The sequence below is a fragment of the Pinus tabuliformis genome, chromosome 1_1 (assembly GCF_031772625.1).
Source record: "Pinus tabuliformis cultivar Carrire ecotype Pingquan chromosome 1_1, CPIR1, whole genome shotgun sequence".
Taxonomy (NCBI): Eukaryota; Viridiplantae; Streptophyta; class Pinopsida; order Pinales; family Pinaceae; genus Pinus; species Pinus tabuliformis.
The window spans coordinates 526,875,502-526,901,567 of NC_142297.1; the positions used below are offsets into that span (position 1 = coordinate 526,875,502).

At 40.1% G+C, this 26,066-nt stretch overlaps 1 protein-coding gene across 3 annotated transcripts; it reads left to right on the forward strand.

Annotated features, from left to right (window-relative positions):
• The first annotated feature begins 21,214 nt into the window (after positions 1-21,214).
• Positions 21,215-24,965, forward strand: LOC149214095 (disease resistance protein RPV1-like). 3 transcript variants are annotated; one of them, XM_089390852.1, is made up of 5 exons: positions 21,215-21,400; positions 21,896-22,612; positions 22,714-23,809; positions 23,923-24,156; positions 24,480-24,965. In XM_089390852.1, exons 2-5 carry the CDS (start codon positions 22,116-22,118, stop codon positions 24,948-24,950), a joined length of 2,298 nt encoding a protein of 765 aa, XP_089246978.1. In that variant the 5' UTR covers positions 21,215-21,400; positions 21,896-22,115; the 3' UTR covers positions 24,951-24,965. The 3 variants fall into 3 exon arrangements, with proteins under 3 accessions (XP_089246978.1, XP_089246976.1, XP_089246977.1); XM_089390850.1 differs by having other exon boundaries at positions 21,216-21,400; positions 23,923-24,165; XM_089390851.1 differs by lacking the exon at positions 21,215-21,400 and having other exon boundaries at positions 21,434-22,612; positions 23,923-24,165.
• Positions 24,966-26,066: the final 1,101 nt, after the last annotated feature.

Consider the following 26,066-nt stretch of genomic DNA (forward strand, 5'->3'; position numbering starts at 1 on the left):
GAGTTAGGGATTGAACTAGTTGAACCTTTGCAAGACCACCCTCATAAATCCCGATGGCCTCCCATGGAGGATGAAAAGAAATATGAGGGGGCATCAGATCCTATCAAAATCTTGCTTGAAGAGGCCCTTGAGCGACAAAGGAACGTGATGACAGACAACTTTTCCCAAATCCTTCAGCGGCTACCCAGGGGTGACACATCTACTTCCCGCAGCTACTTTGGAAGTGCCACACCCTTTAAGGTACAAGTTAACTTTGACATTCCCATATTTGAGGGTTAGATAGATGTAGACATTGTAGATAAATGGTTAAATATGCTAGAAGGGTATTTTTCTGTTCATTATTTTTTCGGCCGGGTAAAGATTACTTTTGCTCTTCTCAAAGTTGCCCCCCACGTCAAGCACTGGTGGGAAACCTACTGCAAGCAGAAGGATGAAAGTACGACCTCACTTTTTTCAACCACACCCACATGGAATTCATTCTGGAATGCCATCAATGAGTAGTACTACCCTATCAAAAGCTATGAGGATAAATACACAAAGTGGACCACACTGCGGTAGGGAAGGGACCAAGATGTGATGAATTTTACCAATATTTTTCGTACCCTTCGCACAAAGCTGGGTATCAAGGATTCTGAGCTGCATTTGGTACTCAAATACTGTGTATCCCTACACAAGTACATCTAGGATGAGATGGAGTTCTTCAACATCTCATCGCTTGGCACGACGGATTGATACGCTGTCAAGATCAAGCAGAAGTTTAAACAGAAGAAGCAAGACTTTGGATCTACAAATCTAAAGCAAGGGAAAGGAGCCCCCAAACTACTGAACGAAGGACAAAGCCAAGGTGAGGTGGCCTAGGATAACCCACAAAATCCGCAAGCAAGGAACAACACCATGAAGCCGAAGAAGGACACGAGAAAGTGGCGTGAGTTTCATAAGAGCTTCACTCACAACTCAAGTGAGTATCAGGCGAAGTAGTCACTGGTGGCCGAGCTAAATTATTTGGAATCAGATGCATGTTCAGACTCTGAGTCAGAACTTGATAAGGGGAATGACAAAGGGAAGAATATTGTTGATGCAGAGCCCAACGCCACTGTTGCCACCACAAAGATCCAAAAGTAGGAACCCGAAGATCCAATGGAGGAGGAGCACCTCTTCCACTCCTAGATGTGGGTAAAGGGCTCCCCACTACAGTTCATTGTTGACAGCGAGAGCCAAAATAACCTCGTTTCGACAGAGGTCATGAAGCGGTTGGGCTTACCGACCACAGCACATCCACAAACGTACACCATCGGGTGGCTTCACCAAGGATGGGATCTTCGCGTGAGCCAACAGTGTCACCTTCCATACAACATCAAGCCCTTCACGGATGAGGTATTGTGTGACGTTGCTCCCCTTGATGTTTGTGATGTATTATTAGGCCAACCATACTTGTGGAAGTGACATGTTGTATATGAGTCAAGGCCTCGTGTTGTTATTGTTACTTTGGGAAATAAGTTGTACAGGATATCGGAGGTAGCACCACCTACCGCCATCTCTTTGGTTACTGCAAAACAATGCATTAAGCTCATTTCCAAAACTAGGAAATTTATTTTCTTGATGATACACACTCAAGGAAAGAAGAAGACAGTGGCCACAACCTCCATACAGGGCCCCTCCACACAAAAACTATAGATGGACAAGGTCGTGGAGGAGTACGAGGACATCTTCACCTCCCGCACAAGGGTTCCTTTGCACTATTAGGTCAAGCACTCCATCGATCTAACCCCAGGTGCGCCGCTGTACAATGGACCAATCTATCGGCGCTCCGTTTTGGAGAACGATGAAATCAAGAGGCAGATTCAAGAATTGTTGTAGAAAGGTCACATCCGACCATGTTCATCGCCCTGTGGGAGCCCAATCATGTTGGTATAGAAGGACGGGACTTGGAGACTCTGTATAGACTATCGAGTGCTGAAAAAGATCACTGTTCGGAATAGGTACCCGATCCCATAGATTGATGACCTTCTAGACCAATTGAAGGGGTGAAATATTTTAGCAAGATCGATTTGAATTTAGGATATCACCAAGTACCAATCAAACCCTCTGATGTGTGGAAGACTGCCTTCAAATCTAAGGAGGGCCTTTTTGAATGGCTGGTTATGTGTTTCGGGTTCACGAATTCTCCTGCAACCTTCATGAGGCTAATGGATGACATCTTGTGTCCATTCACCAACTCATTTTTAGTGGTATACTTGGATGACATCTTGATCTTCAGCCAGAGTTCGGAAGAGCACCTCCACCATATCCAATAGGTTCTCCAAACACTGCGGCAACACAAGTTATGTGCCAATTTGTAGAAATACACTTTTGGCATGACCCAAGTTTAGTATCTGGTATACATTATTGATAAATAGGTGGTGCATGTAGATCCAGCCAAGATCCAAGTCATTCGGGATTGATCATCTCCAACCACTCTGATAGAGCTCTACAGCTTTTTGGGTCTTGCCAACTTCTATCACAGGTTCGTGTTGGGATTTTCTCATACCACTTGGCCCTTGAGTCAAGTCACCAAGGGAGGAGTGAAAGAAAATTATTTTGGTCTGAATATCAACAAAAGGCATTCACAGAGTTGAAACATCACCTCTACTCAGCACCAGTGCTTGTATTACCAGACTTGCAACAACCATTTGAGATCGAGATAGATGCCTCTAACTATGCTTTTGGGGCAGTCCTTACTCAACAAGGGCATCCAATGGCATATCACAGTGAGACACTTTCAGACACAGTCCAAAAGTATCCCACTTATGACAAAGATTTGTATTCCATTGTGCAAGCTTGCCGACAATGGGAGCATTACATTTTGGGGAAGGAAATGGTCATCCACACAAACCACTGGCCCCTGTAGTTCATACAAACGTAAGTGAAGTTGCAAAATGATCGCCATCAAAAGTGGTCCACATACCTGCAACAGTGCCATTTGAATATCAAGTATAAGAAGGGTAGCACCAATAATGTTACAGATTGCCTCAGTCGACCAGTGATCATGGCGTTAACAACCGTGCTCAACTCTTGTGGGCACAAGACTTCTGACTGGCCACTTCTCTACAAAAGTGACCCAGAATTCAGCCACACATACTAGACACTCTTGGAAGGTCAGCATGTTCCAAATTTTCACCTCGAAGATGTCCTGTTATGCCACCTGGGTGACCTTTGTGTTCCTTCAATCAAGCGTGCCAAGAAAATTTGGGAAGCACACTACACTCGAGCTGTTGGGCATTTTGGGGTTAAGAAAATGGTGGTAGTACTGCAGAAGTATTTAAATTGGTCGAATCTTCGACAGGATGTCAGGAAGTACATCAGATCCTGCACTGCCTGCATCATTTCCAAACCGACCATCAAGAAGCAAGGCCTCTATACTCCGTTGCCTACCCCTAGTTGACCTTGGGAATCCATCTCCATGGACTACATGTCGGCCCTTCCTTCTACTAAGCATGGAAATGACTGTGTTTTTGTAGTCGTCGACAGGTTCTCAAAGATGGCTATTATGGCGGATCGCAAGAAGAATATCACAGCAAAAGCCACTGCTAAACTCTTCTTTGAATGAGTGTGGGTACACTTTGGGATCCCACAGTCTATCATCGCAGATTGGGATAGCAGGTTCCTCAGTACATTTCAGTCTAGTCTTTGGTCGATGCTGGACACCAAACTCACTAAGTCCACAACCTTCCAACCCCAAATTGATGGCCAGATAGAGGTTGTCAACATGATGATCATACACATTTTTTGGATGTACAACTCAAAGCATCCATGCACATGGGATGAGAGCCTCCCCTATGTTCAGCAAAGCTATAACTAGGCTCTCCACAGCTCGACTGGCCACAACCCTTTTCAGGTGGGCTTGGGATTCCAGCCACTATGTCCCATTGATGTGGCCCTGTCATTTGTAGCTACTCAGGAAGATTCGGCTCATGTCCAGTCTGAAACAGATAAGGAAAACAACTTCATTGAGCACATCCAACATATCCTCTAGCAGGTCCATGACATTCTGGAGAAATCAAATGCCAAGTACAAGTAGTGACATGATCAACATCGGGTGGCACACAAGTTTTAGGTGGGCAACAAAGTTTGGTTTCATTTGCAAAAGGAACGCCTTACCCGAGCCTATCAGAAACTCAGACCACTCTGACATGGTCCTTACACCATTACCAAGGCTATGGGAGACAATGCATTTGATCTCAGCATTCCCCAATTCCTTGGCTTGCACCCACTATTCAATGTGGACCGCTTGCGGCCATACTTTCCACCATTACTAGACACATCCAACATTGTAGAACAACTCACACTAATAGAGTTGAATCCAAATTGGATGGAACAGGTTGCAATTGATCAGATCATGGACATTTAGATCAAGCACACTCACCAGCAGAAGATCCAACTATATCGAGTTGTCAAAGAAGGCCAACTCCTTCACCAGGGAAAGTGGCTCACCAAGGACCAAGTTCAACAGAAGTTTCCTCATCTCATGGAGGAACTCAACAAAATGGGGACCATATCCTCCTAAGGGGGGAGGAATGATCCAGGTGAATATTTTTGGCCACCCACCAATTCCACTTGGAACCCCTCCATTGTTTCTTTTAGTTTTTCGGGTCCTAAACCTCCAGAGCCGTTTTGAGGCCCTAAATGATGTTTTTTGGGAAAACTGGGAGCAACTTGGGTCCATGGACCATGTTCCTCTTCCTAAAGTTGTAACCCTCATATAGATCTTTCTAATGAGGTATTTTGCATGTCAAACGGAGATTGTATGCCAAAGTTACAACCCCGAGAAGTTGATGTACCAATTTACCCAACGGAGCCCATAGTTTGGCGTTTCATCTCCTGGGGTTAGGGTTTTGGATGTTTAGGGTTTTCCATTGTTTCTCAACAATAAATAGGCCTTCAAGCTTCATTGTAAGGCAATTTAGTGGCATGTAGCCGCCACATATCTCCTCAAAGATAAGCTACCATCACCCGAGCTAGTTTATTTCCATTGTTGTTTGTAAACATATTTCAGTATTTTACATTAATGAAATGAAGTATTATTTCTGTTGTATCTCTGTATTTATGGTTATCTCTTTAATTTGTTGCATTCTTTATTAAATCCGGATAACTCCAAGTCTTCCCTTATGGCCTCTTGCCTTAGTTGCTCCATGTACTCATCGATCTCTAGCTGGACTTGGTTCTTAAGTCTAGCCTCGGTGAGGGAAATGGTTGATGGGATCCTGTGTGTTCTCACCATAACATCCAAACTGGTGTACAACTATTCATATGAGGCATGTATGCTACTGACAAATGGGACGAGCTACTCGTAGTTTTGGATCAACATTTGAACCTTTTCTTTCTCCAGATCTTCCTATGGCTTCATCTTCTTTGCTAAATGAAGTGGGGCCCCTTTGTACTACATTATCCACTCCTATACATGGGCGATGACAGCATGTATGTTCTTGATATTTTGGACAAACCGTTTGCTCCACTCCTGTAAGCCATGCACTCAAACAACAACTTAAGTATGCACAGTGAAAAATCTGTCATAAAGCTTCTGCATGGTATTCTCAAGTGTTGATACTTCATAAAGTATCACTTTTCTCATCTCTCCGATTGCAAAAACTGCCCTCTGCTCTCGAAATTGTTCTACCTCTTACCTGGAAGCTTGCAAGTTATTTGCCAATTGTTCATTCTCAGTCATCAAGTACTAACATTTTGGGTTTGTTGCTCCCGCATAGGCCAAGATGGCTTAGGAAATGGAAATTGGATGTTTCCTGGTGTCTGGCACTATCACCCTTTCCTTGATGAATGCAAGTGATGCGTGATCATCCAGAAAGTGCTTCCTCCACACCTGTACAATATTCTTCTACAACTCGTCAAATGATAGATTGTACACATCCATGACTGGATCATCATCAAGGAGAACAACATCTCCTTTCTCGCTCAAGGCTAGTTCTGACACTAGAGGTGGTGGAGACTGAGAGATGACCTGTGGTGCTCTCGGCATCAGGTAAGTGTCTTCATTATGTGGCTCTTGCTCCAACTCCATGTTTGTCACTTCAATCAATCACTCAATCTGTTGAGTAAGCTCCCGATCTTGCATCTGTTCACTCTCCTCCTCTTCTACTGGTTGTTTCTGTTGAAAATAGCGACAAGAAATTCTAAAAATAGCACTGCTATAAATAGAATTTTGGGATACCTTCCAATTTTAGTTAGTCCTTGAACTAAAATTGAGAAGTAAAATTCAAATTTGATCTTAGAAGCTGTTTGTAAAATAATTAATTAATTCATCTTGAGTTAATTAGTTGTAGGAAATCAAACATGAAATCTATGTGAAGACATGCAACAGTTTCTCCATTGATTGAGGAAGTTATCCCTTGATTAAAGGAGATCAGGATGATTTGTACTTTGAGTTGTAATTAGTTAGCTCAGTTATCTGAGTTAAGTCCAATTAGATTAGTTCAAATAGTTTGTTGAACTAATTGTGAGTTTAGTTAGTTAATTCATGCATGCAAATAACTGCTGCACTTCAGATAACTAAATATTCTCTCATAAACAACTCATGCATGTCAGTTCAGTCAGAGACCCAGTTGAGATCAGGTGATGGGATAGTTTACTATCAGTTGCAGGAATATTCCTTGAAGGATATCTCTTGCATGTAGAAGGAATTCATTCCTTGGATATTGTGCAGTTACTTTTGAGTTTCATGGTTGTGTGATGAGGCCAACTCACACAGGTGGCAGCATTGGACCCCAAGAGAAATTGCGCAAGGAAATAAGAGGCTTGGAGGGCCATTGGAAGACATATGTTGTGTCTATTCGGTGTGTGAGATGGATTGTTCGATTGTGCTGAGAGTTGGATGGCTTGTGAGCTGAAGCTTTGTGTAATCTGAACATATTTCCACTTATATGATATGGTATAGATCAGGGTTTTAGGTTGAGGCTTTCCCCAGAGTATTCTTCTGTGCTCATGTGTGATTGCTTTCTCATTCTCAATTATATGTGTTCTATTTGATCTTTCTCATATTCGATTAAGCTTCTGCAAAGTTTGTTGTAGAAGTAGATCTTGTATTTTGCTTTAGTGTATTGCATAATTTGTTGATCTACAGTGAGAAATTCTACATGGTATCAGAGCAAAGGTGATCAAAGGAGAGAACAATATACAAGAAGGGAGAAGTTCGAAGTTTGAGGTTCCTGAATATAGAAATCGAGTTCTTATCACATCTCAATTTCACCAATGGCATTCAACGGTTTAAGACTCAAGTATGCCCTTGATGGCAAATTGAATTATATAGCCTGGAAGGATCGCATGGAAGCAGTATTACAGGATAATGGTCTAAATGAATTCATTGATCAAGAAGTCCCCAAGCCGGCAGCGGCTAATGCTACAAAATTGGCGGAATTGAAGAAATGTGTGGCTAGAGCAAGGAGAAGCCTTCTAAAGGGAGTTCGAGACCGCATAGTCTTGAGTCTCCATGGGAAGGAGACAATATTTTCGATGTGGAAAACATTGAAAGACCTATATAATAATAGCAGTGATCAGAGGAAGTCAGCGCTAAAAGACAAGCTTCGAAAAATCAAGTGTGAAAAGGGCGACACAATCTTTACATATCTGAGCAAGCTCACCACCTACAAGGATGAGCTTGGAAGTGTAGGGATCACGACAACCGATGATGACATGGTGAGTCTTACGCTCCTCAATCTTCCTAAGAGCTAGCATAGCTACCAAGACTCGGTAAATGGAAGAGAAAAACTACCAGATTGGGAACGACTTTGGTCGGATCTGATGCAGGAGGAGATAAGAAGAAGCTCCAGAGATGGATCCTCGTCAAAACAAGATGATGAGGAAAATCTAGCCTTAGCGAGTAAGGCAAGTAAGGGGAAAGGGAAGGCATCTCAATCCAAATCCAGTTCTTCCCATGGTGGGAAGAAGTTTGACAAATCGAAAGTGTGATGCTTTCATTGTGATGAAGTGGGCCATTATGCTACGAATTGTCCACAGAAGAAATCCAAGAAGGGATCCTCGAAGGGATCTGATGGTGAGGCACTGGCCTCACAGTTTGTGTTGGATTTCTCTCTTATTGCATGCATGGTTTCATCCATGGTGGGATGTGTTTGTTACTTGGACAGTGGAGCTTCATTCCACATGTCAGGTGACAAGAATATTTGCAGTAACTTGGAGGAGAAGGATCTACAGATGCAGATCAAGATGGGTGATGATGGAAAGTACCATGTTTTAGGTGAAGGTATGGTTGTGTTTCAGAGGGAGAAAGGAGCACCCCTCACCCTGACTAATGTAAATTATGTACCAGGTCTGAAGAAGAATCTTGTGTCCATTTCTATGCTAGAAGATAAAGGCTATGATGTAGTCTTTAGTAAAGGAAAAGTATTTATGAGGCATATCGGCACTGGACAGACCAAGAGGATAGGGATTCGAGTTAAGAATCTCTACAAGCTAGAGGTAGACGACTGTGCTTCATTGAGTTCCAAAGATAAGATGGTGGAAAGCCAAGACGTTGGCGAGCTATGGCATAGAAAATTGGGCCACTTGCACCATGGAACCCTGAACATCATGCAGCAGATTTTTACCAGACTTCCCAAGGGAAAACTAGAGTAGACGAATACATGCAAAGGTTGTACCTTGGGTAAGTATGCGAAATATTCCTTTCTGGATCGAGACAGTAGAGCTGGAGCAATCTTGGAGTGAGTTCACTCAGATGTTTGTGGACCATTCTCTACAACCTCCACCACTAAACAAAGGTACTATGTTATTTTTATTGATGATTTTTCTCATAGATGTTGGATCTACTTTATGAAAAAGAAGGATCAGACCTTCTTGAGTTTTTGTGAGTTTAAATTCTTGGAAAAGAAATAATCTAGAAAGAAAATAAAAGCCTTGCATAGCGACAATGGTGGAGAGTATGTCTCCCAGCAGTTTAAGGACTTCTGCATTGCAGAAGGAATTAAACGGGAGTTGACGGCACCCCATAACCCACAACAGAATGGGGTGACCAAAAGGAAGAACATATTGGTTGTGGGAGCAACTCGAGTGATGTTGCAATGACCAAAGCCTACCACTGCATTTGTGGGCTAAGGCATGCAATACAATAATATACTTGTAGAATAGAAGCCTGCACCGTATACTATGAAGACACCTATGGAGGCCTTTTCCGGGAAGCGACCAGATGTGAGTCACTTCTGAATCTTTGGATCATCGGTTTACTGCCATGTGACCAAAGATTCCTGGAAGAAACTAGATCCAACAGTTGAGTTGGGAATACTTGTGGAGTACACGGATACACCCCACAACTATCGGGTGTTCCTAACTACCAGTCAAAGGACAGTGGTACACAAAGATCTGAAGTTCGATGATCAGAAAGCTATGCGAGTATCACTTGAGAGGGAGCTCAAGTTGCATGCAGATGAGGAACTTTCAGTTCCTAAGGAGGAGGAGCCTCAAATTGATGCAGAGCAGCCGCATGCAGAGGATCCGGGAGTCGAGACATCCACTCATGCTGAGACTTCCAGAGATGGGTGGAAACGCTCAAGGGAAGCTGATAGGTTAATGCTAGATGCACGGGAGAATGTGGGACATCCATCTTCTTAGCGTAGACAGAGGAGGTCGCCCGAGGAGTACATTGGTTACATGGCCGTGGTTGGGGAGTGTGTAGAGTTCGAGCCTTCTTCATTCAAGGAGGCAGTGCAGCAACCAGTCTGGGTTGATGCAATGGTGGAGGAGTAAGACTCCATCATTCAGAACTATGTTTGGGATGTTGTCCCAAGAACTTAGGACAAGTCAGTGGTGAGTTCCAGATGGATTTACAAGGTAAGGCAGGCAACTGATGGCAATGTTGAGAAACATAAGGCAAGGTTTGTTGCCTGTGGTTTCTCACAGGTCAAGGGGATCGACTACGATGAGACCTTTGCTCCTGTAGTAAGGTACTCATCTATTAGATCGATGTTGGCACTATCAGCTCAAATGGGTTGGAGGATCCATCAAATGGATGTAAAGCCAACATTCCTCAATGGGAAGATTGAGGAGGAGGTGTACATTGAGCAACCAGAAGGTCTCTACACCTTTGATCATGAGTCACATGTGTGTCGACTCAAGAGGGCTCTATATGGGCTGAAACGAGCACCTCGTGCTTGGTACACTAGGATCGACAGCTATTTCATCGGGTTGCGATTCACCAAGAGTGAAGTAGATGCGAACCGTTACCACATCATGGTAGAAGGTAAGCCATTGATCAATGTTCTTTATGTCGATGATCTAATTTTGACAGGTGATGATCAGTTGATCCAGTCTTGCAAGGAGGACCTTGCAAGATAGTTTGAAATGAAAGACATGGGTCTTATGCACTACTTTCTAGGCATGGAAGTGTGGCAGATAGATGGAGAAGTTTTTGTGTCTCAAGGCAAGTATGCCAATGAGATCCTCAAGCAGTTCCATATGGAGAAGTGCAAACCCATGCAGACTCCTCTAGTCGGGAACTGGAGGAAGGAGGATGCTACTTTAGGTGAGGTAGTAGCTACTATTGTTTATCGGCAGCTTATGGGTTCACTTATGTATCCGGTGAACACACGACTAGACTTATACTTTGTGATGAACCAGCTAAGTCAAGCTATGGTTCAGCCTACCAAGCTGTTTTGGAAGGAAACGAAGCATGTGCTGAGATACCTCAGAGGCACATCTCAGTTTGGATTGTGGTACAGATGGATAGAGGGAGTGAAGCTTCAGGGCTTCACAAATGCGGATTGGGCAGGGAGTCCATCAGACTGGAAGAGCACTTCTGGAGGAATCTTCAACCTTGGTTCAGCTGCAATTTCCTGGTACATCAAGAAATAGAGATCAATTGCACTTAGCTCAGCATAGGCTAAATACATGGTTGCCAGTCAGGCTACATGTGAGGCCATTTGAATGCGGAAGATCCTAGTGGGATTGTTTGGTCAGAGGATGGATCCAACCATGATCTATTGCAACAATCAGAGTTGTATCAAACTCTCTGAGAATCCAGTTTTTCATGACAGATCCAAGCATATAGATATCCAGTATCACCATCTTCGAGACTGTGTGGTCAAGAGGATCATGTTGTTGCTGTATGTTTCAACCGAGGAATAGGATGCAGATAATTTGACGAAGGAATTTTCAAAATGCAAGTTCGAGTTCCACAGAGACAGGATTGGGGTTACTGATAATCCCTTTCTTGTTGAGAGGGAGTGTTGAAAATAGCAACAAGAAATGCTAAAAATAGCACTGCTATAAATAGCATTTCTGGATACCTTCCAATTTTAGTTAGTCCCTGAACTAAAATTGAGAAGTAAAATTCGAATTTGATCTTACCATCTGTTTGTAAAATAATTAATTAATTCATCTTGAGTTAATTAGTTGTAGGAAATCAAACATGAAGTCTATGTGAAGACATGCAACATCTTCTTCATTGATTGAGGAAGTTATCCCTTGATTAAAGGAGATCAGGATGAGTTGTAATTAGTTAGCTCAATTATCTGAGTTAAGTCGAGTTAGATTAGTTCAAATAGTTTGTTGAACTAGTTGTGAGTTCAGTTAGTTAATGCATGAATGCATGTAACTGCTGCACTTCAGATAACTAAATATTCTCTCATAAATAACTCATGCATGTCAGTTCAGTCAGAGACCCAGTTGAGATCAGGTGATGGGACAGTGTACTATCAGTTGCAGGAATATTCCTTGGAGGATATCTCTTGCATGCAGAAGGAATTCATTCCTTGGAGATTGCGCAGTTACTTTTGAGTTTGATGGTTTTGTGATGAGGCCAATTCACACAGGTGGCAGCACTGGACCCCAGGAGAAACTGTGTTATGAAACCAGCTCAAAAAAAGATAGAAAAGAGAGATCCACGCCTTAGAATTCAGCCTCTTCGAGGGGGCAACCTCCTTTACATTACATGAATGAACAATTCTTGGATGATACAAATGAAAATACCTCCTTTCTATATATAGGAGTCTAAGTGGTCCCAATACAATCAAAGCCTACATAACAATAATATTGTAGGGCACAACAATAACAATAGTGGGCTTCTATGTGGCACAATAGTAACAATATGGGCACTACATGGGTACAACAATATAAATAAGGGGTATAACTACAATAGTAATGGGGTAATCACTAGTATTATAGGGACCCAACATGCCCCTCTCCTTCAAAAAAGTGTTGTCCTCAACGCTTGAGTAGTTCTGGATACTTCTGCATAAAATTCTCATCCTCCCATGTGGAATCTTCAGCGGATAAGTTCTTCCACTTGATAAGATACTCTGAAATTGATCGATTTCGTAGCTGTCGAGTTCTTGTTTCTATAACTGCTTCCGGTTCCAATATAATTTTTCCTTCTTCGTCAAGTTCTGGCAATATTGTTTGAACTGGGAGCTTGTCGCCTATAACCTTCTTTAAGCATGAAACATGGAAAACTGGGTGCAATCGAGAAGCTGCAGGAAGCTCCAATTTGTATGCCATAGTACCAATCTTTTGCAACACCTTGTACGGACCATAATACTTTGGTGATAATTTATTATCCTTCTTAGCTTGCTTGAGGGACATTTTCTTATATGGTTGTAGCCGTAGGAATACCCAATCACCTACATCAAAACTTCTTTCACTGCGATGTTGATCTGCCTGTTGTTTCATTCTATTCTGTGCCAACACGAGGTTATCCTTTAAGAGTTGGAGGACTTGTTGTTGATGTTCGATGTGATGTTCCACTGCCTGAACCTTAGAATTTTCTCTTAAATATGATGTGATGGATGGTGGTTGATACCCATAAAGTGCCATAAATGGGGTCATTTTTGTTGCTGTATGGAAGGAAGTGTTATACCACCATTCAGCCAGAGGCAACCATTTGACCCATTGTGTCTGTTTATCAGATACAAAGCAACGAAGATATCCTTCCAAACATTTGTTTACTATCTCAGTTTGCCCATCAGATTGAGGATGATAAGATGAGCTATGAGCTAACTGAGTACCAAGACAAGAAAATAATTCTGTCCAAAAATTTCCAGTGAAAATGGGATCTCTGTCACTTACAATAATCTTTGGGTTTCCATGTAGCTTTTGAATTGTTTCCATAAATGCAGTAGAAACTGTACTGGCTTTAAATGGATGTGATAATGCACAAAAGTGTGCATACTTGGTAAGTCTGTCAACTACCACCATGATGACACTCTTTCCCTCAGACTTGGGTAAACCTGTGATAAAATCCATTGAAACCTCCTCCCAACGTTGGCTTGGAATGGATAAAGGTTGTAATAGACCCGGTGTCTTAATTGTTTCAACTTTATTTTGCTGGCAAACCAAACATTCTGCCACAAACTTTTGAATATCTGATTTAAGGCCATCCCAAAAAAATTCCTTCTTAACCCTGTGGTAAGTTTTTAAAAATCCTGAGTGCCCTCCTAAGGGAGAAGTGTGCAATTCCATAAGAATCTTTTGTTTTAGCTGGGAATTCTTACAGAGGTATAAGCGATCTTTGTACCATAACGAATCATTTTTCCAGCTAAATGTATCAGAAGTACTGGAATCTTGTTGTAGCTTTCGAATAAGTGCCCACACTTCTTCGTCATTCTTCCATTCCTCCCTTGCTTCATTTATCCAATCTGGTTGGATAATAGAAATGGCGCACAACAATGCTTCCACATCCTCATCCTTTCTTGAGAGTGCATCTGCCACCACATTTTGCTTCCCTTTTTTGTAGATGATTTCAAAGTCATAACCCAACATCTTTGTGACCCACTTTTGTTGCTCTTCAGAGGATAATCTTTGTTCTAAAAAGTATTTAAGGCTATCATGATCTTTTTTTACCTTGAAGTGTCTTCCCATTAGGTAGGGTCGCCATTTCTTAAGTGCATGGAGTATTGCCAACATTTCCTTCTCATAAATAGCTTTTCTTAAAAACTTTCCCTTGATTGGACGACTTTCAAAAGCAATGGGTCTTTCATCTTGCATTAGAACAGCACCAATTCCATTTCCTGAAGCATCACATTCCACAATAAAGGTTTTTGTGAAGTCCGGTGTAGCTAAGACCGGTGCTTGGCACATTGCCTCTTTAAGATGTTCAAAGGCCTTTGTTGCTTCCGGAGTCCATGAAAATGCATCTTTCTTCAATAATGTTGTTAGAGGTGCTGCTATTCTCCCATAATTCTTAACAAACTTGCGATAATACCCTGTCAACCCAAGAAATCCTCGCAGATGCTTTATGGATGTGGGGATTTTCCATTCCTTAATGGCTTTAATTTTGCTAGGGTCTACCTTAACTCCTTCATGAGATACAATATGACCCAAATATTCCACCTCCTGGACTCCAAAGAAACATTTGGATCTTTTTGCATATAATTGTTTCTCCTCCAATAGTTGTAGCACCCTGTCAACATGTTCAACATGATCCTTCCAAGACTTGCTGTAGATTAGTATATCATCAAAAAATACTAACACAAATTTTCTAAGGAATGGTTTGAAAATTGAATTCATCAAACCTTGAAATGTTGAAGGTGCATTGGTAAGGCCAAAAGGCATGACCAAAAATTCATAATGACCCTCATGAGTTCTAAATGCCGTTTTCGGAATGTCTTCAATCTTCATTCTGATTTGATGATATCCTGAACGAAGATCCAACTTGGTGAAGTAAATTGATCCATGCAATTCATCCAGTAATTCATCAATGACAGGAATGGGGAACTTATCTTTAATAGTGAGCTTGTTGAGCTCCCTATAATCCGGACACATGCGCCATGATCCATCCTTCTTGTGCACCAATACTACTGGAGCAGAGAAAGAACTTTGACTCGGTTGAATTATACCAGCCTCTAGCATTTCTGCAACCATACGTTCAATTTCACTTTTTTGGACATAGGGATATCTGTACGGCCTGATGTTTGGAGGAACACTTCCTGGAATCAGATGAATAGCATGATCATGATCACGCATAGGTGGGAGACCTTTGGGAGTCTCAAATACCTTGGAATGATTGTCCAGGACTTTTTGGAGATCTGGAGAAATAGATGATTCCAATGTGGAAACATCTAGCGAACATAATTGTGCAATTACACCTCTTTGCTCCTTTTTTAGAAGCTTTGTCATACCATTAGAGCTGATTATCTTTCCTGGTTTCCCTGCAATACCCCTTAATTCAACTTCCTTTCCTTCCACAGAAAATTTCATGAAAAGTTCTTGAAAATTAAAAGCTATTGTACCCAAGGATTGTAGCCATTGGACTCCTAGTACAACATCAGCACCTCCCATTGGAATGGAAAGCATTGGGCTAGTCAATACATATTCTCCCATGGATAGCTTGATATTATGGCACTTTCCAGAGCAATTTATTGTTCCTCCATTTGCAATCATCACTTGACACTCTGGTGCTGGATATAGGAAGCAATTCAATTCTTTTGCTACCCTACAATGAATAAAATTGTGGGTGCTTCCTGAATCAATCAACACTATTACCTTTTTCTTCTTGATTTGTCCTTCTATCTTGATGGTTTGAGGAGTGGTAATTCCCGCCAATGCATTACAAGATATGGTCGGATTTATTTGTTCTTCATCTAGGCTTTGTTCCTGGAATATATCCTCTTCTTTTGACCTTTCTTGCTCCTTTTCTTCTTCCTCTTCACAATCTATGTAGAATAATTTCTTCTCAGCACACTTATGACCTTTTGTGTATTTGCTATCACAATTGTAACAAAGCCCTTTTGCTCTTTTTTCTTCCAATTGTTGTGGTGTCAACCTTGTAGGTTGTGGAAGACTATGGGCAACAACACTTCCATCTTTATAGTTGTGAATGGTATGCTTCCTAGTTGCCATAATTTTGCTTTCCATTTTTCTTGCTAACCTGAATGCCTTCTCTAATGAATCAGGTTCCCAAAGGCGCACATCATGTTGGATATTATCCTTTAAAGACCCTATGAACACATCAATCCTATGCTCCTCTGGAATATCTTTTACCCTTATGTTCAATTTTTGGAACTCCTCAATGTGCTCCATTATTGAACCCTTTTGTTTGAGACTTATCAATTGGCTAAAAAAAGTGTTGCTTTTTGTATCCTCATAATGTGCTATCAATTCTTCCGTAAAAATTGCCCAAGTGATAAATTGTTTACGAGAACAAAGCCATTGATACCATACAAACTGATTTGGTTCCAAATATAAAGTTGCCATACGTACCTTTTGTGTGTTTTGCACATTATTGAGATCGAAGAATTGCTCCATCTGTAATATCCATGTGGCGGGATCCTTGCCATCAAACTTCCTCATATCGATTTTTGGAACATGGTGAGTCTTCGATCCAACATTAGAGTCTATGGAATCATGATTAACATTTCTTTTGTTCTCATCATGAGTTTCCTTTACTACTCTTTCACCATTAGTGACTATTTCTTGTAGCAACTTATCCATCTTATCATCCATGCCATCAATTTTAGCTTCCATGCCATCCATCTTAGCTTCTACACCTTTCTTTAAACCATCCATATTAGCTTCTACATCTTTCCTTAAACCATCCATTTTAGATTCTGTTGCTTTTTGTGCAAGTGACATTTGTTGCACTTGTTCTTGTAATTTTGATATATCATGTAGCATTTCTTCCTCTTCTTCATGAGTCATGCTAGAGCTTTCAGGTTCCTTACTAGGTGTTTGCATTTTCTTTCCTCGGGGCATCAGTTACCGATAATAATTCTCTACTATGCCCTTTGAATTCCTTCAAAATAAATTTTCAAACCAAGCTTAAGCAAAAATTTAAGAAAATCTACACACCTTTTTTCACTTTGTAGGAGCTCGATATTGCCTCTGATGTATCTCTGTACTTTCTGATCATCTAGTTCTAAATTTGTGACCTGTAGTAGCCCTTTATGTCCTCTTTCCAATGCCACAAGTCTGACCCAAATTGGATTCTCCAAAGAAGAGTTATGCGAAATCTCCCACAGTGACTTGATTATAGACTAGTTCAGTAGAGCGAACTTGTACGACGTGCCACGTGTCACTGTTTCAACCTTTGACTCTGAAAAATATATAAAAGAAAACTACAGTCCGTCCTCTTTCTGTACCTTCTTACGAAATTTCAATCCGATGCTCAGAAAGAAAGTTATGACGATTTTCCCTAGGTCACCTGTTTTGAGTGTAATTCAGGAGTCTGCAAAAAGACCAACTTCCTCAGATCATATCTCCGCCAATATCGCGCGAAAAACTCTGAAATTTGGAACCAAGGTTCAGCGCGATTTCTTCTCAAATGGGTTTTTTTTGCGACTTCTGAAACGTCACAGAAAAAAAGTTATAGCGAAAATTCCACGATGACCTGTTTGGAGCAGCGAAACCCTAGAATCCAAAGCTCTGATACCAAATGTTATGAAACCAGCTCAAAAAAAGATAGAAAAGAGAGATCCACGCCTTAGAATTCAGCCTCTTCGAGGGGGCAACCTCCTTTACATTACATAAATGAACAATTCTTGGATGATACAAATGAAAATACCTCCTTTCTATATATAGGAGTCTAAGTGGTCCCAATACAATCAAAGCCTACATAACAATAATATTGTAGGGCACAACAATAACAATAGTGGGCTTCTATGTGGCACAATAGTAACAATATGGGCACTACATGGGTACATCAATATAAATAAGGGGTATAACTACAATAGTAATGGGGTAATCACTAGTATTATAGGGACCCAACAAACTGCGTAAGGAAATAGGAGGCTTGGAGGGCTGGAGGAAGACATATGTTTTGTCTATCCAGTCTGTGAGCTGGATTGTTTGATTGTGCTAAGAGTTGGATGGCTTGTGAGCTAAAGCTTTGTGTAATCTGAACATATTTCCACTTGTATGATATTACAAAGATCGGGGTTTTAGGCTGAGGCTTTCCCCAGAGTATTCTTCTGTTTTCATGTGTGATTTCTTTCTCATTCTCAGTTATATGTGTTCTATTTGATCTTGCTCATATTTGATTAAGCTTCTGCAAAGTTTGTTGTAGAAGTAGATCTTGTATTTTGCTTTAGTATATTGCATAATCTGTTGATCTACGGTGAGAAATTCTACAATTTCAACTCTTCGACCTGTATGGGTGTTGTTCCCTCCGTCATCGTACCTTGCCTTTGTTCTTCTTCCTATTTCTTCTTCTCTTATTGTTCTTTCCTCCTCAGCTCGCGTTCTTCCTTTAATTCTTGTTATGCTTGTTGCAATCTCAATTCTGTTACCTGTTAGCTCTACTTTTCTCTCTTCCTCCACTCTATTGTATGTGTCCTTTGCTTCATTTTTCTTTTATTGCCAAAGTTGCATGCATGAATATTGAATCTGCTTTCACTTTGCAACTTTGTTCTCCCTTTATTATGTCAGCAACTTCCTCTTTCCCTGATCTTGTATTGGATTGTTGTCTTCTTTGATTACTGCTGGACTTGATTCCATGTTCGTGTTGACTCCTTTTCTGTGAACAGTTTAGTTTATGCATATATTAGCGAGTAAATTGGTGCTTACTCAATTGCTTCCCCAATGATTCTTTTAGTGGTCTCTCTTGAAGAAGCTCTCTTTGATGCCATGGTGCAATTGCTGCTGGAGAGAAGTGCTTCACGATTGTGGTACCTGTGGGACAGAAAGGACACTCATGGAAAGCAAACATTAGCTCTTAAAAATCTAACTTCATAGCATGATCAAGCAACAATCAGGGCATCTGATGAAAGGCATTGCACAATTTTGACTGACAGGGGTGACTAATTGACTATGGGAATTGTGCATTGCTCAATCTCAACAGTCAGTGTGGAAGCTTGATGACTAGAACTGCGTAATACACAATTCAGTCTGGGCCAGGGCCTAGGAGGGAATGCGCATTTCACACTCTCAATGGCCAAGCTCAGAGACTGGCTCCTGTAACTACGTAGTGTGCTATTGGAACCAAGCTAGGACAAGATCTGCATAATTCTAAAAGCCAAGGCAGAGGTCTTGAGCTCCCAGATTGTGTAGTGGATGCAATGAAGTGTGAGATCCGAGCAAGGGGAGCCCAGATTTGCCCATGGGGAGTGTGAAAATGAAGAAGATCTGAAGGATGATGTGATGCTAGGTGAAGATCTAACTAAGTCTTGATGCATTCATGTGAAACAAGTGCAGTAATTGCTTAAACTGAAGGAAAATCAAGCATGTGAAGAGAGTTACCACAACAACGATCATTGGTGCAAAAAAGAGAAAACTCATACGACACTTGGGAAAGACAATCTACAACTTGAAACAACACTTCTACAAGCTAAAACAAGTTAAAATGCGAACAATAATTCAAAGAAATAGGTGCAACATCATTCTCACAAACTAAACCACAAAAAGCGATAGAAAAAACAACAAAAGATGATAAAATAAAAACTCACCCAAACAAATGACGACAATGCTCTAAAGGCTCCTTGATTTCCTCGAGAATGCTAGAGCTTGATGATCGAATGTACAAATGATCTTTAGAGGCATCCATTACATAGAATTGAGAAAATTGGAATTTATGACGTGCATGCCTAAGTTAAGGACGAAAGCGACACTTGGCAGAAACTTTTAAAGATAACAATGTGCCACCTTCGGGAAACTAATCATAGGTCCCTGTTTTCTAGGGATGCTCTTTGTTTTTTTCTTTTTTAGGAAAACGACCATGCATTGCTTGGAGAGATTGCATAGTTCTGGGAAGAACAAAGCAACTCTTTGGTTCATGCACTGAGCAACTTCTGAGGAGAAAGGCTTCTACGCAATTTCTGGGTTGAGTAGCTTTGGGCTGCCTTTCATGTTCTGCGCAATGTCTCAGCTCAAGGCTGGCTACCATCTAGCACTACACAATTCTCGTTAGAGGAATTTTGAGGTCTAAAATGGGCCTCCTAAGAAAAATCTACAAAAAAAAAACTTTATAAGAACCAATAGGATTCAAGATGATAATTTCAACCTTGGGGGATGATTCACCATTTTTGGAGTTAAAAAGTAAAAAGATTAAAAAATAATAAAATAATAAAACTACTTTTTCAACTCGTATTTTCAACTTATGTCCCTAAGGTTTTACTCAAATTTCGAGGAAGAGGGATGAAAAGTTTAATTCCTCATCCAAGGAGTACCCATGTTGCATACTTTCGATGGACCTTGCTACATGAAAAAATAGAAATGCATGAAAAAACGTGATTGTAATCTAAAAAAACGTGATTGTAATCTAAAACAGGATTCAAACACTCATATGATCAGATTAATTGAAAAAAATTGTCTGACAAAAAATAACTTTGTGGGTGAATTTGTGGTTTGTGGTCTTGGTAGCCTAATATTTAATATGATTTATTATTTTTTTTAGAATTTTATTTTTATTATTACTTTATCTTCTCTACATTAACTTGCAATAATAATTTTAGATTTATTTAAATAAATATTAATTTTATTTTTTATGGGCCCCATAATAGATAGTGAAGAATGAGAAAGTCACTAGTTTGAAATTTAATGGGCAAAAATTTAGTCATGTTAAGAGTAGTTTCTCAAGCCAAGAATTAAGTGTGTGTTTATTTCACAAAGAAATAAACAATTTGAAAAAGAAAATTAGTTTAATTTTTCTATTAAATAAAAGAAAATTATAATTCAATACTAATTATTTCATATTGTTTTTAAATTTAATCAATTATTAAATAAATAAACCAATTATATTTAATTAAAAAACATTAAATTTATTAACTTATTGAGCTAGACAATTCGCAACTTACATGGTTACAACTCAGATAAAAATACCAAAGTTAATCTGGAGCTGGTGAGTAATTAGCGACTTAACATAAAATTGCTAAACCCGCGTTAAAGCCATAGGCAAAGGAAAAGGAAATAGGGAAGAAATCTGAAAACGCATCTTGTCACGACAGTTGTGCGGGCCTAAACCTGTTTCAGGGTTAAATAGTCACCGTATTTTTTTGTTCGAGAAAAAAGTAATGCTTCTTTGTTGTTTACTCTGAATAAAGAAAAGCACATACATATACGGTTTATCCTTGAGGTAATATCATTATATAAAGCATGTGACAGTACTGGGCAATGTTCAAAACAGAAAATAGTACTGTAACCAGAAGAAAGCGTGTGCATATAGAAATCCTGATAATAGAAAGCAACAAAGGAGCTGGACAAATACCCAACGGCCGAGGAATACCGGCTAACACTTCCATAAGCATTAGATCAACGAATAAGCGGGCAACTCTTAATTTCTCTGAACTACTCCATTGGATAAACCGAACAGAGTCTTTACGCCCACTTCCAGAAGGATTTCAATTTCGCACATTTACAGGAAACATAATAGGGTAACAGATAGACTATCGAAAGAAGAGTGCTGCACCTCTATGGATCACATACACTACTAGGGTTTGCTTTTGGGACACTTATTCCAGAGGGACGCATCATATATAAGGTGCACTATTTTTTTATGTTTATTTTCTTTGTTTTAGATCTGTAGGTATGCCTCTGACTGACCTGTCAGTTTTGGTCATGTGTATTGGAGATACAGTTGCTAGAGTAAGCAGGCAGTGTAGATTTACCATTTCTGATGGAGGAATGGTGGAATTGAGGGGCTCTGTCCATTTCCTCACTGCTGTAAATGTTTTTTTTATTATTGTTGTTTTTAGGCCTTGATCTGAATATTATGAAGGCAGTGTAGATTTACCATTTCTGATAGAGGAATGGTGGAATTGAGTGGCTCTGTCGATTTCCTCACTGCTGCAAATGATTTATTTTTTTTTAACATTTTTAGGTCCTGATCTGAATATTATGATGCTGCTTTCAGATTTTCTGTGTTACTTTTATTGATATGCTACTGTTTATTATAGGACAATGTTATGGTATTATTGAACTGATGAGACTAGGATTCAGGTCGATTAAGATGATTATCCATTTACGGATTTTGTAGGTAAAGACACTTCTGAGATATAAATACAGGTATTGGGTTTTTCGTTAGATCGACGACACGAGCACTTCGGCACGTGTTAGGTCGACGAGAGAGGATTCAGGGAAGTGCCTTTAATTTCTCGACCTGGTTATTTATATCTTCATCATCTTAATTAAGGGCTCATCCAACAAACATACCTCGTCAACAAACTTTCGCTCCCTCCTTCCCTGCCTCCACTTCCATGGCTGTATCTCCCACCACCAGTTCCAATTACAATTACCAAGTGTTCATAAATCATCGGGGGCCCGATGTGAAGAATACCTTAGCCAGCCATCTCTACTATCGGCTTTCTTCTGACCGCGGATTCAGAGTCTTTCTGGACCGGGAAGAAATGCAGGTGGGAGACCGCTTAGATTCTCAAATTTTAGGAGCTATTGCAACATCCTCTGTTAATATAGCTATTTTCTCTCCAAGATACGCGGAATCAGTATGGTGCCTGAATGAGCTCCTGGAGATGCATAAGCGGGAATCAAAAGCCACTATAATTCCAGTTTTTTATCATGTAAAGCCTTCTGATCTCCGGATGTGGAAGCGTGAGGGCAACAATGTAGACTATGATAAAGACCTCCGACAGCATGTAAGCAAAGGGAGATGCAGCGAACAAACAATTGCAGATTGGAAAAAAGTGCTATCTGACGTTTCATATTTGAGCGGTTTGGAGCTGGAGACGTATAACGGGTGAGAACTTTTAGTATCATTGACCCTCTAATTAGCTTCATTGGATTGATAAACGAACTTTTTGGTACTCATGTCTGGTTTGTTTTATTGTGTATAACCAGTGATGAAGGCAAGCTCGCCAATCGTGTGGTTCAACTGGTGGAAGAAAAAATTGAAAAGCCTCAACTGGATGTGGCTGAATATCCAACTGATTTGGATAAAAAGCTACAAGATTTTGAGAAAACAGTATTGCAGGAGCAGCAACAAAGCCGGGAGACAAAGGTTGTCGGGATCGTGGGTTATGGTGGTGTAGGGAAGACAACCTTGGCAACAGAGTTCTTTAACCGCTACAGATCAGCTTACAGTCAATCGTGTTTTCTGGAAGATGTGAGAAGCGAAACTTCTTTGCCTGACTTGCAGAAAACCCTCTACCAAGGCTTAACTTCAAAGGACTTGAATATATGTAGCGTCTCTCAAGGTAAATCGGAGCTTCGTCATCGTCTGTTGGGTTCTAAAGCTCTCGTAGTTTTGGATGATGTCGATGATGCCGGGCAGTTAAAAGCATTATTTTCACCTCTGAAAGAGGCCCTTAGTTCTGATAGCTTAATCTTACTTACATCTCGCAATAGGGATCTTCTTTCATGTAACGGAGTCTCGTCCATTTACAAGCTGTCAGGCCTCGACAGAGAACATTCACAAAGCCTTTTCTGCATGCATGCCTTTCACAAGCAGCAACCTGGTGCCGGATTTGAAAAAGAGGTTACAAAGTTTTTGGATGCCTGTGATGGATTGCCGTTATCCCTCCAAGTGCTTGGCTCCCAACTTTATCTAAAAGAATCATGGTACTGGGAAGAAGAATATCTGAAAATATCGAATTTAGTACTTCCTTCAGATATACATAGCAGTCTCAGAATTAGCTACGACTGTCTTGATGATCAGGAAAAGGAAATATTTTTAGATATTGCATGTTTTTTAATAGATGAAGATAAAGATCTGGCCCTAAGAATATGGGACGGATCTGGATGGCAAGGAAGGGTGAGTCTTCAGAACCTAGAGTACAAGTGTATTCTGGAGATCGACTGTAAAAACCGTATAAGTATGCACAATCACTTCAGAGATTTGGGCAGAGATTTCGCTGAAAAGGAACTTCCGAAATGGCATCGTCGGCTTTGGCGCCCCACTGACAACCTTTTTCATAATGCGTTTATCCAACCAATTGTACGTGTTTTAATCTAATTTCCAAGTTATGCTCAGAGTGTAAATTTTGAGTTCTGAAAAGCTTTGCAAGTATGTGTATATTGTTTTCTAACAGTTTTCAGATAACAATTCAGGTGCGCGGGATTAACATGGTTCAAGGAATATCTGCTCAATCATTCCACGACTCTCTGTATCGCCCTCCCGTTGATATGAGCAAGTTGCACCTGCTGAGGGCTGAAGGTAATTGCTTGGGAAGCATATCCCAATCTCTTGCATCTTCGGATCAGCTTGTATGGCTATGCTGGAAAAAATGCCCGTACACCTCCCTGCCTTCTTGGATTCCAATCAGGAATTTGAGAGCCTTACAAGTGAATTTGGTGCGTATTTTTTTTTTTTTCAAACTTAGTTTAGATTTTTTGGTCTTACTGAAAGTATTTAGAATCCAAGGTACTACAAGTTAACCGCTGAAAAACAATTTATTATTTATTATTATTTCCATTCGATATTCTTCTTGAAATAGAGTCCATTCCAATAAAAATGTCTTTACAATTTTCATATATAGAAATTTAACATGTCTGTATTATAAAAATGTGTTTACAAATTTTAATATCTAGATATTTAATAGATCTGTATTAATACAAGCCCAGGCTCACAATAATTTTAAAATAATTATATTAAGACGTCATTGCAGTGTGCGGATTCGCAAATGTTGCCGGATTCCGTCGGGGATTTAAGGTTCGAAATGCCGCCACTTTGCCTAGGTAACCTTCCTCAACTCAAACACTTAGACCTGCAAGGGACGGAAGTAAAGAAAGTATCGATTCCTAGAGGTGTTTGTCCAAAACTACAACATCTCAATCTCAGCTTTTGTCCACAACTAGTGGAGGTTGGAGAGTTGCCAACAACACTAACGTCTCTGGAGTTGCAAGGAAGTACTGTGTTGGAAAAAATAAGTGGGCTTCCTGGCCTTGCAGACCTTCGACTACTAGACATCAGCGGATGTAACAAAATAGAGGAGCTTCCAGGTCTTGAGAAGTTGACTTTGTTGGAAAAGTTGGAAACATCTGAATGTAAAAAGTTGAACGAGAGCTTTCTGAAGTGCGTGCATGCCAGAATGGATAAGAAGAGAAAAAGAGAATCATGCAACTTATTTCAAAGTTGAGTTGGATTGAAATTAGGGTTTTTTTCAGAAATGAATGGTATAAAACATTTACCAAATATTCGCTGTGTTTGAAAAGAGTGCAAAGAGAATTAAAAAAAAAAAAGTTGTTTTAGTTTATTTTAGCTATGTTTTTTTTTAAATATTAGTAAGAATGCTATTGTTGGTATTTTTTAATGTGTTATAAACTAAGATTGAGTAGGTAGTTCATTTGTCCAATGTCCATAACTATTTTTTGGGTTAATACTGCACTTATGTTAATGTTGATCTTAATCTTTTCTCTTTTATTCAAATGGCGTCTTTTACTCAACAAGATATAATGTATATAAATCTATTTTTATTTATTTATTTAATAAAATATAATAATTATTGATATAAGTTTATTTAATGCCTTTGAATTTTAGAATGGTAATACTATCTCGATAGACATTCTTTTTGCAGCGATACAAATAGAAAGGTGAGGCTAGTGCCCAGTCGTCTCCACTTTCCCGATGAAATTTTTGACCAAAGTGAATTAACAAATGTGATTTATCATGAAAACCAAATAAAAAGAAAACCATGACAAAAATTTAAATAGAAATCTATGCTGATAAGATTCTTCTTCCTTATTCATGTGGCAACTGTTAAGAGTTTGAGTTAGGGGTGTCACATAAATAACCCTCTCTCTTGCTCATCTTCAGCCTAAGATGGCCGTGAGGGTTCATCTAAGGCAGAGGAAGCACGCCAATCATTTTCAAGGGCGGCACCAAAAATGGAAAAGACAGTAATTTCCAAGTTCATTGTCACTTTGTTAAAGCATCTTACTCTCGTTCAAGTTACCAGCCGGACTGTGTCAGAAATGGAGTTGCTTGTAATTTTTGTAGTTACTTTTGCACAAGCTAACATTCCCTCTAGGTGAGCTCAAAACTACTTTTCCAAGTTTGGCAAGGTTGTTGAGCATGAAATCATGCAAGATCATGGCACAAGTCGCTCTCGGGGTTTTCGTTTTATAACCTTTGATAGTGAACAAGTCGTTGAAGAGATCTTAGCTCGTGGAAAAACGTGTGAGATAGGTGGAAAGGTAAGTTCGAGTTCATTGTTTTTCCACCTTTTACTTTTCTATTATGCACGCTCTAGAGC